Source organism: Phaethon aethereus (genome assembly GCF_964289735.1).
Source record: "Phaethon aethereus genome assembly, chromosome: 3".
Classification (NCBI taxonomy): domain Eukaryota; kingdom Metazoa; phylum Chordata; class Aves; order Phaethontiformes; family Phaethontidae; genus Phaethon; species Phaethon aethereus.
Genome location: NC_138576.1, coordinates 93,590,796 through 93,606,104, shown reverse-complemented (window position 1 = coordinate 93,606,104; position 15,309 = coordinate 93,590,796). Strand labels below are relative to the sequence as shown.

Genomic DNA, 15,309 nt, shown 5'->3' with positions numbered 1-15,309 from the left:
CTAAGTAGAAAAAAATGAAAAATTGTATATACCAGTAAACGTACTTGCATCGTCCCTTTCTATTCTAGTCCCATCACTTGTTGAAACACAGGTAAAGTGCAGAGGTTCAACTTCCAGAAGTCCAGTAAGGGAAGTAAAACTACCTTCAGCAGCTGCACAGCTACTTATTTTCCCATTTCCTGAAAGAGAAATAAATATCTGCCCAATCAGCTGATGTTTTACTGTTAGCGACGTTTCAAGTCATGAAGAGTTGAAAGAGACAACTAAATATAATCCACATATTTTATTACTTCACATTGTGGAACAAACACCTTAACACTATGTCCTGGTTTCAGCCAGGATAGAGTTAATTTTCTTCACAGAAGCTAGTGTGAGGCTGTGTTTTGGATTTGGGATGAGAAAACATTAATAACATGCTAATGTTTTGAGTTGTTGCTGAGCAGTCAAGGACAGTCCAGCTTCTCATGCCGCCTGCCAGCGAGGGGGCTGGGGGTGCCCAGGGAGCTGGGAGGGGGCACAGCCAGGACAGCTGGCCCAGGCTGGCCAAAGGGATATTCCATACCATATAATGTCATGCTCAGTATATAAAGCTGGGCGAAGAAGAAGGAAGGGGTGGAGGGACATTCAGAGTGATGGTGTCTGTCTTCCCAAGAAACCAAACTCATTGATGGAGCCCTGCTTCCCTGGAGATGGCTGAGCACCTGCCTGCCCGTGGGAAGCAGTGAATGAATTCCTTGTTTTGCTTTACCTATTAAAGTGTCTTTATCTCAAACCATGAGTTTCCTCACTTTTACTCTTCCAATTCTCTCCCCAATCCCACCGTGGGGGAGTGAGCAAGAGGCTGTGTGGTACTTAGTTGCTGGCTGGGGCTAAACCACGACACACTATCACATCCACAATATAAATGGAAGCATATTTTAAAATGGGTAATGCTGCCAAATCTGAAGAGAGTATCTTAAGTCAAACTGTCAAATGTGACAGCAGAAGCATAGCGTAACCTTCTAAATTACAGAAATAAATTATATGTGGATGCTCTATTCTTTCTACACTGTGAGAAAATTAACTTGCAAAATACATTGATGTTACTGGAAAAGAAGAGAAAGAAAGTAATAGACCCACTAAGATCATACACCAAGCTAGCATAACTAGACTATTGTTCAATATACTAACAAATTCAATGTTGTATGGGGGGAGGGATGGGAAGGAGATGGACAAGAGCATAGAAGAAAAGGGAAGCAGTCACTGTAACTGATGAATATGCTTGCTATGAAAAGAATTTCCTGACAGGTAAAAATTGTCTCATTCTTAGGACATTCCATGGCCTAAAGATTCACTTCTGAACTAACCTGAGAGGATAGATACAAATATGCTTTTAAGGTATTTTAATACCTCTGAAACAGGAAAAAAAAAAAAATCTCATTAAAGCTGTAATATCTAAGTAGAGGACTGCCATATGGCAGCTTCCCAACTTCAGAAAAATCCGTTTAGGTTTCTCTGTCTATGAGGTAGTCACTAGCCTAAATGAGTACTATCTCAAAGACACTGCTCAATAGACAGATGCTTCCTAGATGACTGACCCAAGGAATGATAGCACCCTTTCCGTTTAATCTCTAGCCTTTTCTTAGATCTTCTACAGGATAAGAAAAGAAGAGATTCCATAAAGAGGATTTTTTCTTGCCCTAAGGGCTACAGGAAATGTAACAGATCTCACAATGCAAGAGAGTATTTTGAACTTCATTATGTACAGCTATAAAACAGATGGAAAGTATAAAACCACATCTTCACTAAAGGAACACAGTATAATAGGGAGAATAACGAATTCTTCCACAATAGATTTCTGTTAAACATACGTACCTGATAGAACATCAGACAAATCAATTTCATCTGACTGTATTCCAATACTGCTGTTGTATACATTTTTACAAGAAGAACCACTTATTTCCAAATCAAATAGAACTGGATCAAAAGGTGAACTATATAATCCGTATCTGCAAATGGAATAAGACAAACAGCACTATTAAAACAAAAAGAATGTATATAAAATTATTTACAGAAAAAGGCCAAGTATTTCATCATCAGGTTCCAAGCTATTCTTTTCATTCAGCTGACATATCTTAGAAATTACCATTTACTTACTTTCATTACTACAGTAAGTTACTAGATCCAAGTCATTTATTAGGTGACCTTTTTAAACAGCTTTTGATGCTAAATAAGTAACTCTTTGCTACTAAGTAGTTTTGAAGATACAATACTGTCCTGGAAACATGATGCACAATCACAGTCAGACATGGAAGCTAAAACTACAAGCCTTAGACAATTAGCCACAGCAATACGCATGCCTGCACATGGTAAATCAGACATTTATCTGAACAGTACTGTTCTTGTTCTTCCAGCTGAAGTAAGAAGAAAAAAGGAAATGCTGGTAGGGATACCAACCAGCACTTGAGAGTATTTTAAATATCTCAACAGAAGAAAATCCCATTATTCCTACTCTGGCAGTACTGCAGGGGGAAAAAAAAAAAATAATACAATCACTCAGGTAACAAGGCGGTTCCAGATCAAGTAGGTTTTTATAAGCCAAGAAAAAGGAAAATCCAAAGTAATAACAAAAGCAGTGTTGGTTCTTTTGTGTACCAATACCTATTAGCAGCAACTAACAAGAGGAGAAAAAAATGGAAAATCAGACCAAATTATTATGCAGGAGTAGAAAGAAAGAATGCATCTGTGTAGGTACAAAAGTGAGAAACACGTAAAACTTCGTGCTTTGACTGAGAAGAGCCAGAACAAATAAGAAATATTTCCATGGACACACCAGCAGCAACAGGAAGTTCCTCCAACCCCCTTTTCTCTCTGCTTCTGAGCAGCTTCTCTGTTCTTCAGTAGGTGAGGAAAGAAGTGATGAGAAGGTAATGCTGAGAAATAGTAATGCTGAGAAGGCTGGAGTGTTTAAATGTCTTTTTTGATCCAGTAGTCACAAAAGGATACACGTCTACATGAATACTACAACACCAGCAACAAAGTAGAACAGGTTCTAGACTTCTCTGAAAGTTAAAAAGCTTCCACGTTGGCTGGGCTTAGTGCTTTGTACCACACAATGCTAAGACTGTAACTAGTCAGAAAATGATGTTATACAAAAGGGCAATAATTGCTATTGATCTTCAAGAAAAAGAAAAAAAGGAGAGAGGAAGGAAAATCTGAGAATTACAGACCAACCCATTTCACATACATTCCCCAACCAAGTTATTTACAAGCTCATACAAGGTAGCAAATTTAAGATAACTTCATACTAAGAACAACATATATTAGATGAATCTAGGTTGCTCTCTACAAGCATGCACTACACAGAAATAGTGCATAGCGCACATCTACCAAGAATGACATGTTTGCTGCATGATCTTTTCTGGTAAGCAAAGCAAGACAGCATGCTACTGTAAAGTGGTTACTAAAACCCACAAAAATGCTCAAAATTCAACAGGGTACCTTCACACCCTGTTTTAGACTTGAGACTTACAAACTCAATAAATTAGGTCAGCTGAACATTAACACTGATTACTTGCATGGTAAGTGAAGAGTTCGATTTCTTAAGTAAGCAGGTGATAAAACCTAAAAAGGGGTTACAAGAGCTTTGTAGAACATGATCAGAATTTGAATGTATTGCAGACAGTTAAATATATTCTGTCCAACCCAGATTTATTTCAATATGCATACTGCCTTTTACTGATACTTCAGCAGAAATGATCAGGTTCACAGTTTCAAACTGCATTAGCAAGACTTTTCAGAAAAGGAGGTAGAAATCACATAAACAAAAAACAAATCAACAATGTCACATAAAAAACACATCACCCTATTCATCTATGCAGTAATGAATATAAACTATGTGAAATACCTCTTCTGCTTCGCTCAGAGATCTCAACTGGAATAATGTTTACTATTTCGTGTACCACAATTCAAGGAAGATGAGGATCAAAGAAAACAGCTCAAGGAAATGCCTGAATGACTACAGATCTGGAGAATGCAATTAAGATACAGACATCTTCTAGACATTCAATTATTAAGAGTGAAATAATCTCCTCTCTATCACCAAGGTGGACAGGACACAACCATTAAAAGGCTTTAGTTGCAGCAGGAGAGATACCAGATTAGATGTGGGCAGAAGGAGACAGTTCAAGTGTTAACGATAAGAATAATTAAGCCACGTAATAGCTTACAATATTTAGAATAATTAAATTCCATCACTATTTTAATAGGGTGCTTTCAAGAATAGGGTGGAGAATCAGACTTGCTAGAGACAAACTAACCTGCCTTGGTACACGACAGCCGGAAATACTGTCTGAAACACCTTTTTCGTTGTTCTCTGAACTGTAAGTCATGTAAGATACTCATCTGGCCTTATCCTTGAAAGTTTTACTTGGTTTACTGCGGGACTTGATAGTAAAATGAGTACTACTCTGCCTTAAGACAACATGAAAGTGCAGATCTTTTAAGTAGACATCTGCTTGTATTTGAGCAACCTGGTCTAGTGGAAGGTGTCACTGCCCATGGGAGGGGGGTTGGAACTAGATGATCTTTAAGGTCCCTTCCAATCCAAACCATTCTATGATGATGATAACGATGATGATTACCAAATGTTAGGCTATTGTACATAGAAACAATGATAAAGAAGAAAAGAACCAATACCAGAAACCCTGCAACACAAATGCACACAAATACAACTCAGGGAGAGGGAAGAGAAAAAGAGTAAAGCAATGTCTGCCTACTAATTTCTCTTAAAAAAAAAAAATAATAAAATACTTATCCTCTACATTAAAAAAAAAAAGAAATGACAGTATTCCCTTTATCTGTAGACATATAAAGGAAAGGCCAGTAAATTCTGTCTAAATTAGTAAATTAAGTCAAGAAATAGTCAGTCCTTGCTAGAGAGAAAGCACTATAGTAATCAAATATGGGATTAGTCAGAGGTGTCTGCTGCTATTCTTATCCTAACTATGGGGATACAGAGTTAAAAGAGAAACGAAATTTAGTTCCAAGAAGAAAATCAGTAAAACACCATCTAGAAATATCCAGAAAACCTAAGCTTGAAGGATGCCAAGAACAAGGGCTCACTTCAGAAAGCTTCCCTTGAGATGCAGACAGCTGTGTTCACCATTAAGTGATCTGAAATGACACATGTGCCAAATTCAAAAGCGGGCAACTGGAAAGGAAAAAACCCTTCTATTTCAGATATGCTGTTTAAAGGAGGTACTTGGAAACAATCTGTATGAAGGAACAAGTCAACTCCTACAGAAAGGTGCCATTCTCACATCAAGTGGAATTTTCATGTTTTTCTCCTCTATTTGGTTTCTAAAGAAAATTCAACATGAAAACACAAGACCTTTTATTTTTCCAGTTCACTTTGTGTATTTTTCAAAATTCTCCATTATCCAGTCACCATTTCTATTGCTGGAATAATCAACTGCAAGGATTACAAATGGTGCAATAAAATAACAACTGAGAAAAGGAATGTAGTAGAGAGCATAAGGATCTAAGTATAAGACCTGAGAACAAGTTTTCATCAAGTATTATGGGATTACAGTCCTTTAAAGGAAAAAAAAAAAAAACCACCAAAAACACCATAACAAACATTCCCTCCCCTCCAAACCTAGCTTACTAAATTTTCAATCTGATCTGAAGATTCTGAATTAACCTCTACCAAACCTCTTCTACCTTGATCTTGCCTGACTTTGAGGGAAACTCTTGCCCACAAATCACAACTGAAAGAGCTGTCTAACAGCAGCATGTTCCCATCATCATAATATGGCTTTGGAAACTGCTACAGAACTGAACCACCAGAGATTTCCTTTAGGTATCACATAAACGCAAAGTTAAACAGACAATCAGTTCAGTATGTAAAAGATGCAACATCACAGTCTGAACTTGCATTGATATATCATTTATAATAAGAACGTACGTTCCCAGTAAATTACTCCAGGCCTCTACACTTTAAATCTGGCTTTTAGTAGCAATACATTAAATGTATGGTCAGCTTACAGAGAGACTACGATCTTGTGTAGCATTATGCAGAACTGAAACTATTCAGTATATTTGATTCCCTCCCATATTCAAAAATCGGACATGCTTTGTTAATCCTTACACTAAAAATCATAAATACTAACTTAAGAACTGCAGACTTCAAACATTACATACACATTTGCTGATTTAAATTGCACTGTGAATTAAATTCACCTTTAACTTTGCACAAGTCAAAACTGTTTTCCAGAGCTGTATCAAATTAATCCTTGCTCAAACAAATACAGTACAATGCATTTTAAACATTAAGTTTACTACTTAATAAATTAATATATACTAAATAAAATTAATAAACATATTAAGTTTACAACAGCCACATTTCTTAGTACCTTGTTTGAAGTAATGCTTCCATAGGTGTCAGGCGATCCTGCAACTGTCGGGACACAGCAGTTAGCAACGATGCACAAGCTGTACTACATCCTGCCAGATCTTCATCCTTTACGTAATTCAGCAATACAAAATACCAATACACAGATCCTGCATAAAAATAAAATAACAATTTCAGGTGAAACATGATGTGAATTTTCATGAAGGACTAATGTTCTTTGCAGTCATACTCGAAAACATTTTTTCTCAACAGAAGATCTTTCAGATCTTGTTGCGTTATAAATTCAATGTTAAACAATAACAAACACATAGATACAATTCAGACTGCATGTAAAAAGCATACTTTGAAGTATAATCGATGGAAGTGCTAAATGAAGTATCTAATGGTTACTGAATACAGACTAGGAAGCATTCTCCCTCCGCTTTCTTTGAAAGAGTTTGATTTAGAATCATTCTGTAATATTAGTTTCCACAAGAACTTCAAATTCTCTTACCAACTAATTCATAATTGAAGAAAAAAAGGTTCCTAACAGACAGCTTCACACATACTTCTTTCATTGCTTCTGCCCACTGCTTCTACCAAGCACAACAATCAAAATGCTCTTGATACACTAAGGCGCTAGGCTAGGGGTTCCAACGCTTTCAGAGCCAAGTCTTACTCTGGATTCAACTTTTCCTCTCTTATTCTCAGTTTTTGGCTGCTGTCTCCTTATTCTGTATTTCCTGGAGGCACTGTTTCCTTATAAATCAGTTCTGGGAGCACAGTGCAGTCATTCTGTATGGAAACACAAACCTCAGCTTCCTCCTCCAACTGTGCATTCCATATCCTCAATAGCAGCCTGTTAAATGTTTCTACCTGGGCAGTAGCACAACAAACATTTTGGACTGCAAACTAACTTTCCTGCAAGACCCCTTAGTGATGCCAAGCAAGATGCGATTCAACAGCATACTGTCAAAAACACAAAGCAGGTCTTGCCATCCCAAATACAAGTGCTAAAGTCATCGTCACATTCTATCTGGCACTCAAAAGGTTTCAACAAGCTGCTAAGATATCATAACACTGCAATGTAGATGAGGAAGGAATTTAATTTAGTTAAAAATTTCCTTTTGATGCAGAATTAACAAATTAATTGCTCGTTGGATATCATTTGGATAGCCAGGCTCCTTGGAATAAATCTAATTTTCAGAAATAACAGACAATTCTGACTCTCACTTATGTCAACAGAATCTGTGAGTGCTGAACACCTTTGAAAATTCTTGCAAAACTTAACCTCTCCCAGAAATGTCAATGCCTTAGCACCCTCTTTTAAGCTAATTTGCTTAAAATTCCATCATCTACAAATGCATACTTTATACTTGGGTACCACCTGACCAGACCACTCCAAGCAGCAGTTTGTACTAACTGAACAATTACCTAATTCTTAACTCACAAGAGTCTCCAACAAAACATGGCAAACAACAAATGCACTGTGTATTTTTATGACAAAAAACATTGTATACATACCACCTGTTGCAGCTGCAGGCAAAAGAGGCATATTGTCAAGTAAAGCTTTTAGAAGAACTGATCCAAACCCCTGCTGACTTGGGTCACACCTGCCGTTGCTACAAAAAAAAAAAAAAAAAAAACACAAACAAAACCAAACCACCACATAGGCACTTTAACATTTAATGAAGTAAGAACAAAACATGACATCTCCTCTAGAAGCTGAAGTTGAAGGGCTAATGTTCTTTGCAGTCATATTCTAAAACATTTTTTCTCAACAGAAGATCTTCCAGATCTTGTTGCTTTATAAATTCAATGTTAAACAGTAACAAACACATATACAATTCAGACTGCATGTAAAAAGCCCAAGTATATATAAAATATAAATATATACCAATAAATAGATAAATAATTAGCACTGACCTGATGCATAGAGCAAGAAATCGTGCACATTTGTGAGCTATGCTCCGCCCAGCTTCAAAGAAGCAAATGCGTATTATATCAGGGACACATTTACGTGTTTTAGAAAGCAAGCTGTCATTTCCTTCCTTTGAGCTGTAAAAACAAGTTGCATACTTTAGAGAATCATATAAAACTTTATTTTTTTAACAGAGCTGATACTAAGAAACAGCCATTCTGATTTAAACAGGATTTCTCTCTTACCTGCCAGGTCCGTTTGAATACACTCCGGCCAGCCAACAAAGAGTGTCTAGTACAAGACTCTGAGCATGTTCTGTAGTCAGACCATCATCTGTCTTCTTGCAAAGAGTAGTGAGCAGCTTCTCATGGAACTCTGAAAACTGTAACATGGCACACCGTTGAACTCTGGAGAGGAGGGGAGGGGAATAAAAAACAGAATTATCCAATATGGACATTCTCCCATTAAAGCATCCCTGCAGCTTTGTATCCTGTCTTAGGAGCAGCGAAAAAGAACATGCCTAGATGAGAGTAAAACTAGCACACAACCATATATGCTACTTTCTGTGCACACATTCCCAATCTTCCTATTTCCTGCTCACAGAACTTCCTAGGTTACTGTATACTTAGGAACCTTCAGAGATTTTTTTTTTCCTGTTACCTTGTCTAATAACTTTGAAACCTAAACAAACTTTCACCATCTACAACACTCTTTGGCAACCATTTGCACATACCTCTTCGCAGCCTCTTTGACCTCTTTAACCACATTACAGCCAGTGCCACCATTGTGGCATGACGGTAATAAAAATTAAATGCTATATTATTCATATTTAGGTCTGTAGTACCAATCCATAGGGACTTTAACCAGTTTTCTGAGAAACAATTTGTTAGTTCGATTTGATTCTAAATTTTTTGACAAGTAATATACTCTCTGCTGTAAGAAACAAGACGTGGAAATAGAAAGGCAAGATGCTTCCCTTAAAAAAAAGTCTGTCCAAATCATTTACCTGATTTACTAAGAAAACTTATTTACACTCGCCTTTTCAAGTTGAGGCAAATAATCACTCAACATACAATGTCATGCCTGATGTTATTCTACCACAACTTGCACAGTGCCCTCAAACTCACAATTTACAGCATCTTCCATATGAAATATATTTATGAAATGACACCTTGAAACAGTGGTTTGACCTGAGCTGTTTTGAGGACTAATTATTTTTTGAGAAGTATAACTAAAGCTAATAGTTTTTAGAATTAAAAAACACCTACTAACCTTTCCTTTGAAATGGAAGTTTTTTTAAATCTTCGAATCGTTACAGAGACTTCTTGAAGTAAGTCACAGCCTCTCAGATTATCTGATTTTCTTGAAGAATTAGTGGCTTCAATTTTGCTAGATGGCTTTTCCTGATTTTTTTTTTTTGAGGGGGTGAAAAAAGAAAAGATTTCATAAATGACGTTGTTTTTGACTGCTTCATTTGTATACCTTGTTCAGTGAAATGCATACAGGTCAGTAAAATCTCTCACTCAATTTGAGCATTGTGCTAAAACAGACTACTTTTATTCACTAATGTCTTATGTTCTAACCATTCTAATAATGCCCACAGATGTACATCATATCATCCAATCTTACAACTACAATGATAAAAAATAAAATACACACACAAAAGTCTTCCTAAGAGGATGAGGTGTATCAGCTACTGAAAACACGCAGGGAAACCAAAGTTTCAAAAACAAGTGCTCAGAATAGGAAAGTCACAGAACAGACCTTTTCAACTAAATTTGCACAGAAGAAACAACTTATAGATGTTGAACTCAGATTCTTGAAGGTGTTAATACAGTGTCAACTCTTTGAAAAGTAATTTTTAATGGATTTTAATTCTCCAAACAGCTGTTTCATTTTCAGGTTACATAAATCATACCACTTCTACAACTTTAACACAGATGTCTTTCTTGGCTATTCATTACCTTGCCTGCTGCAACTTTTGCCAACAATGAAGCAAGGGAATGGCCCTTGTTAGTCTGAGGTTTTAGAGATGGTATTCTAACAACTGGTCTAATGCCACCATTGCAGATTTCTTCTGTTCCTCTGTCATTCACTGCTTTAACATGAATTAAAAATGAGCGATACTTGCCACCAGCCATGCCTAAAAGTGGGGAAAAAAAAAAAAAGAGGGTAGGGAAGAACTTGCATGGTTTACTAGAACAAGTTGTAAACACATTTCAACTTCACAGATAAATGTACAAGCAGAGCTCAAACACAATAATTACAGTACTTTAGCATCAGTTTGAAAAGGTCACTCGCTATTGGGTTATACAGCAAAATTTGTCAGTGTGAACATAAATACAAACCAAAGTCTGACTACAGAAGTATGAGACGTGCTTTAGTCACACATACTTCATGTGAATAGCATAATAAACCGGTTTACCTTTAACAAGCTTTGGACTTGTTAGTGTCAACATTCCAGCATGTCCTGATAGATCAAGTCCAGTAGCCAGCCATACTGGACCACAAAGTATATCTTCCTTGTGTTCCTCCAGAAACGGACACAATCTAAGACCTTAAAAAACATGAGTAATACGGACCTGAATTACTCATAAATAAGTCGCAAAATCTGATCATTTGCATGGGTTAAAAAATACACCATGTCAAACTCTGATCACTAAATACATATAAACTCCACATCAGAAAACTAACAATTACTTGATGTTCACTTTAAGCCATACTCTAGTGAAATCAATAAAGGTAAATGACAGTTTTCAAAGCATTTTCAGTTATATTATATGGATAATATGTACGTTGACTGGCTCACAATCACAAAATATAAAACTGGTAAAATGATGTATCAATGTATTTTGATCCACAACTCTCACTGGGTCTTTTCTGAAGCAGGACAGAACAGTTAGAACAAAAACAAAACAAAAAAAAACCAAACAAAAAACCCACAAAAAACCAAGCAAAACTCAAAACAAAATCTAATTTGTTTTTCCTGTGGTATATTGAAATTGCTGAAATTATCATTCACTCATCTTCTGCTTCTTTCTCAGCTTGAAAAAAATCCTTCCAGCACTTTTATTACTCCTTTGATCCCTCCCCTGCATCCTTCACAACACCTTTCTTGTAGTCATAGAATCACAGAATAGTTTGGGTTGGAAGGAACCTTTAAAAGTCACACTCTATATAAGCCTGATCACATGAAAGGAAAGAAAGTGTAAAGTAAGACTGTTGAAAGAACCAAAAATCATAGTTCTGGAACTGATTCACTCAACTATCAATTTTTAGTCTGTAGCTCTCCTCACTTGGATCCAACCCAACAGATCTGGTTGAAGAGTACTGGTTAATAAAAAAGGTTATAAAAACAGGCACAGCAAGCCCAATACAGCTGAAAATTATGACTAGTTATGAATTCTTTACCAGCTGTTTATTCTTCTCCGTTTACAGCAGCAGTCTCTACAAAAGCCAGGTATGCAAAGGAAAATTCATTAAAACTAGCAAAGGAAACCAAGTAAAATACTGTTGGAACAGGGTAAGAGTTTAAGTTACAAAGGTGCCGTATCAGTCTACTTTCTTTCTAAATTCAAATAAATACTAATCTGCTTTTAAGCACCAAAACTCTCCAGTACTTCATTTTTTTTGGTGTGTTTGTGTTAAACTTCCAACTCATACAGTAAACAGACCAGTGAGAGAGGCAACATTGAACAGGGCTGAGATATCAGTCTCTTTTAAATGGCTAAGAAATTTTTGCAGAGAAATTCCAGTATATCATTAAAGAAAAAATCCCCACAAGCTCATACTTTAAACGAGGTATAACGAGATAAATGAAACTTACATTGTGGTTCCTCTACATCCATATATTGCATTTCTTCATTGAATTCAACCAGTCCTGGTTTTCCATTTCTCTCCACTTCAATATTATGAGCTGGAGATAAAGGAAATGTGATCTGTCTATCTACTGCTGCTTCTGGAAATAAAAATATCAGGAAGATTTCATAAACATTGCTTAGGGTTCACAGAAAACAGACGCAGTAGTTTTCATAGCAAATTTATCAGCTTTCTGTCCAAAACACTATTTCTAACACAGGCATGTTTTTCCTGTAAGGATTGCAACTGAACTTGCAGCAAATATTTAAAAAAGGTATTTCTTTGAATGACCTGCGAACAGGCTGCTTTAAGACTGCCCAAATTATTTTCTTCCAATAATCAACTGCAGATTACTCCCAAGTAATTAGATTCCAGTATTGAAAGTTTGATAATTTAAACTGAAAGTAACTGGATCGCTCCTGCTGAACATCAGACATTATTTTGATAACACTTAAGTACAACTCTTTTTTTAATTAAATGGTTCTCATGAATCATAGATGAAGAGGACATGCAAGCAAATGAACAGGAAGCATATACAGTGAATTAACTGCCAGATCAAAAACATTAGTTCCTAACCAGAAGAATTATGCCTCTGGCCTTCCCGTTATTACACACTACACATTTAACTGGTTCCAGCGTTCCAGTCATACAAAGCATGACTGAATAAACTTTCCCCTACAGATCTTTCTCAGGTCTCATTATCTTAAAATTTCAGTTCCTTTCCTACCCTCTTCAGGGAAAGAAGGGAAGGGTCAGGGGGCAGGGAGTTAACTGAATTTCAGTCTGAAGATTTTATACCTTTTCAAGAGCCACCAAACAATCCTGAATATTACTTTTCCCTGGAATTAGGACATTTTGGTTAATATCCAGCACATTAATATCCACAATAATCCTGATAAATTATCTAGGTTTGCTTTCCCTTATACTGAAATCTTTAGCATTCTATTACTTCACTCAGTCGTGCATAGAAAAAAAAGGCAACTGTCATTAAGGTCCTTTTCCAAAACCCAAGAAACTGAAAAAGGACAGGAAGTAACTGCAATACAATAACAACTTAAGAGGATGTTGGTTAGTTGAAGCTCCCCAATCCTACTGAATCGAAAAGAAAAAAAGACCTTGCCAAAGTTGCGTCGCAAGCCCTCTCACATATCCCAGCCCTTTCCAGATTGCCTGTGTATACCCTGGCCCTCCACTCCATGCTTTCTTCACCCTACCCATAAGGGAAAAAAGCAAATTCCACTACACTGCGTGTAAGGAAGTGAAACATGACTTTCTGGAAGAGCTCTGTCATGTCTTATGTTCAGTATGCTGTACTGTAAAGCACTCACAAAAAGCTCTGGCAATTTATTTCACAGCCAAATCAAATGTCTTCAAAGAATTACTAACTCATAGAACTGTTTGCTCAGCAATGTGTAAAACGGAAACGTTAAGGAAAAGAGTCTGGCATTTCTTCTATTGTTTTGTTTCACAGGTGAAGATTTTCAAATTCTGACATCCAGATCTGCAAATGGACTGAATTCTAAAATTCATGCTGAAAACACAACAGGTTCCCTTCACAAGAATAATACTGACTATCTGCCGTATTTTTTTATTTGATAGAACAAAATTCTGCTACATGTTAAAATAAAGGTTTTACTTCAAGAATTAAACAAAGGAAGAACCTGCAAGAACATCTGTTGACTGCTGTCCTGCAGTCACAGCTAGCACTTCCACTAAAACTGTTAAAACGTCTTGTATCCTAAAAGATTACACTTTCCTCCAAGAATATTACTGTGCTAGAATACTTCATTCTTGGATTACACAACCACCAGTTTACACGATTTCTTTACGGAGCGTCTCCAGCACACTTTTTTCCTTGTTAAACACTGTGGGATGCTACAGAGTGAGAAGTTGTCTCAACGTGTGTCAATGATCTTTGGTATGCCTGTATTTCTCTTTAAACAGCTGTTACTCTTGTTTAATCGGGGTGCTCTTACTTAGCGTTTAAAAAAATAAAGAAAAAAAGAGCTTTTAAAATCATGCTTGCTGCTCTCCCCAATGCATTTTATATCCAGCAATGTAATAATATTCAACAGCAAGATTTCTCTGAAATACCAAGTTCCTAGAAGTTTTTCATAAAGAGCTGGCAAGATAAAGACTACCAATTAATGCCTGAATAAAAGGAAGTGCAAGTGTTATACTTCCCATCCCTAGCAGACAGGGCAGCAGGACATGCAGTGAACACTCTCACCACAGGAAAATCCCAATGGAGGCACAGTATCTTCCACATCAAAGAAGTGACTTTTCAAATTATGCTACCCCCTCACAGGTTCCCTGAGAGATAGTAAGATGCAGAGTCCAGCTAGGAGTCTTCCCAAGGCAAAAGCATTCATAACTTTGGCCTACCCTGTCAAAGCTGCAAGGAACAAAAGGTGAAGTTATACTGCAGCTTTCATGTAGCTTAGTTAATGAGGCAGATGACAGAACTCCCAAGGAAGCCAGGTTTTATCTACTGCCATCAAATAAAGCCTTGCTATTTCTCTTAGGCATCCAAGAGGCATTGATAAATAATTTCCTTCTGTGACTTGGAATAATTTATCATAATTTTTAAAAAATATATCCAAAACTTAAGAGCACCATTTGTTTCATCAACCTCTAGCATTATTTAAAATTGACAATATATTTTTTTAATGACTGTAGGATTCAAGCAGTACAGAATAATAATTCAGTTCAATCTTTGAGCTATGCACTTTTATTTGTATAAAATTCAGGATTTTGAAACCGTTTACCCAGTTTATTTCCCCAATTTACATTCAAACATGGCAAGTGAAAACAAACCATGATGCTGAGAAATAGAATAAAATGGAAGTAATTAAAACCAAAATATTTACACAATTTCAAGCAATTGTTCTAATATACATCACAAAGAATAATGAGTTTGAAGAAAGAAATAATATTCTGAAAGATATCTTAAGTTCTTTCTTACCATTGACTTTCCCTAAGCCTGGAGCTTTATTTTTCAGTAAAGTCACTTGAATCTGGGGAATATTTGTGATGTTTGAATTCAAAACAAATTTGAAGTCCACATGTCCAACCATACAGGCTTTTGGTAGAACCAGTTCAAAGACATGCTCATCCCAGCTGTTGCTGTCAAGAAAAAAGACGACAATGACACAGT

The 15,309-nt window shown here is 36.5% G+C and overlaps 1 protein-coding gene across 1 annotated transcript in view; it reads right to left on the bottom strand.

The window, feature by feature from the left end:
• Positions 1–15,309, bottom strand: part of BIRC6 (baculoviral IAP repeat containing 6) — a gene marked incomplete at both ends in the record, with an annotated part of 189,330 nt that overhangs the window by 123,774 nt on the left and 50,247 nt on the right. The window contains 11 exons of the mRNA XM_081998399.1: positions 33–179; positions 1,855–1,988; positions 6,396–6,543; positions 7,898–7,995; positions 8,300–8,431; positions 8,540–8,701; positions 9,567–9,697; positions 10,259–10,437; positions 10,720–10,851; positions 12,121–12,252; positions 15,118–15,278. Of these exons, the coding sequence (XP_081854525.1) occupies positions 33–179; positions 1,855–1,988; positions 6,396–6,543; positions 7,898–7,995; positions 8,300–8,431; positions 8,540–8,701; positions 9,567–9,697; positions 10,259–10,437; positions 10,720–10,851; positions 12,121–12,252; positions 15,118–15,278 (1,556 nt within the window). The remainder of the gene's footprint in view (positions 1–32; positions 180–1,854; positions 1,989–6,395; positions 6,544–7,897; positions 7,996–8,299; positions 8,432–8,539; positions 8,702–9,566; positions 9,698–10,258; positions 10,438–10,719; positions 10,852–12,120; positions 12,253–15,117; positions 15,279–15,309) is intronic.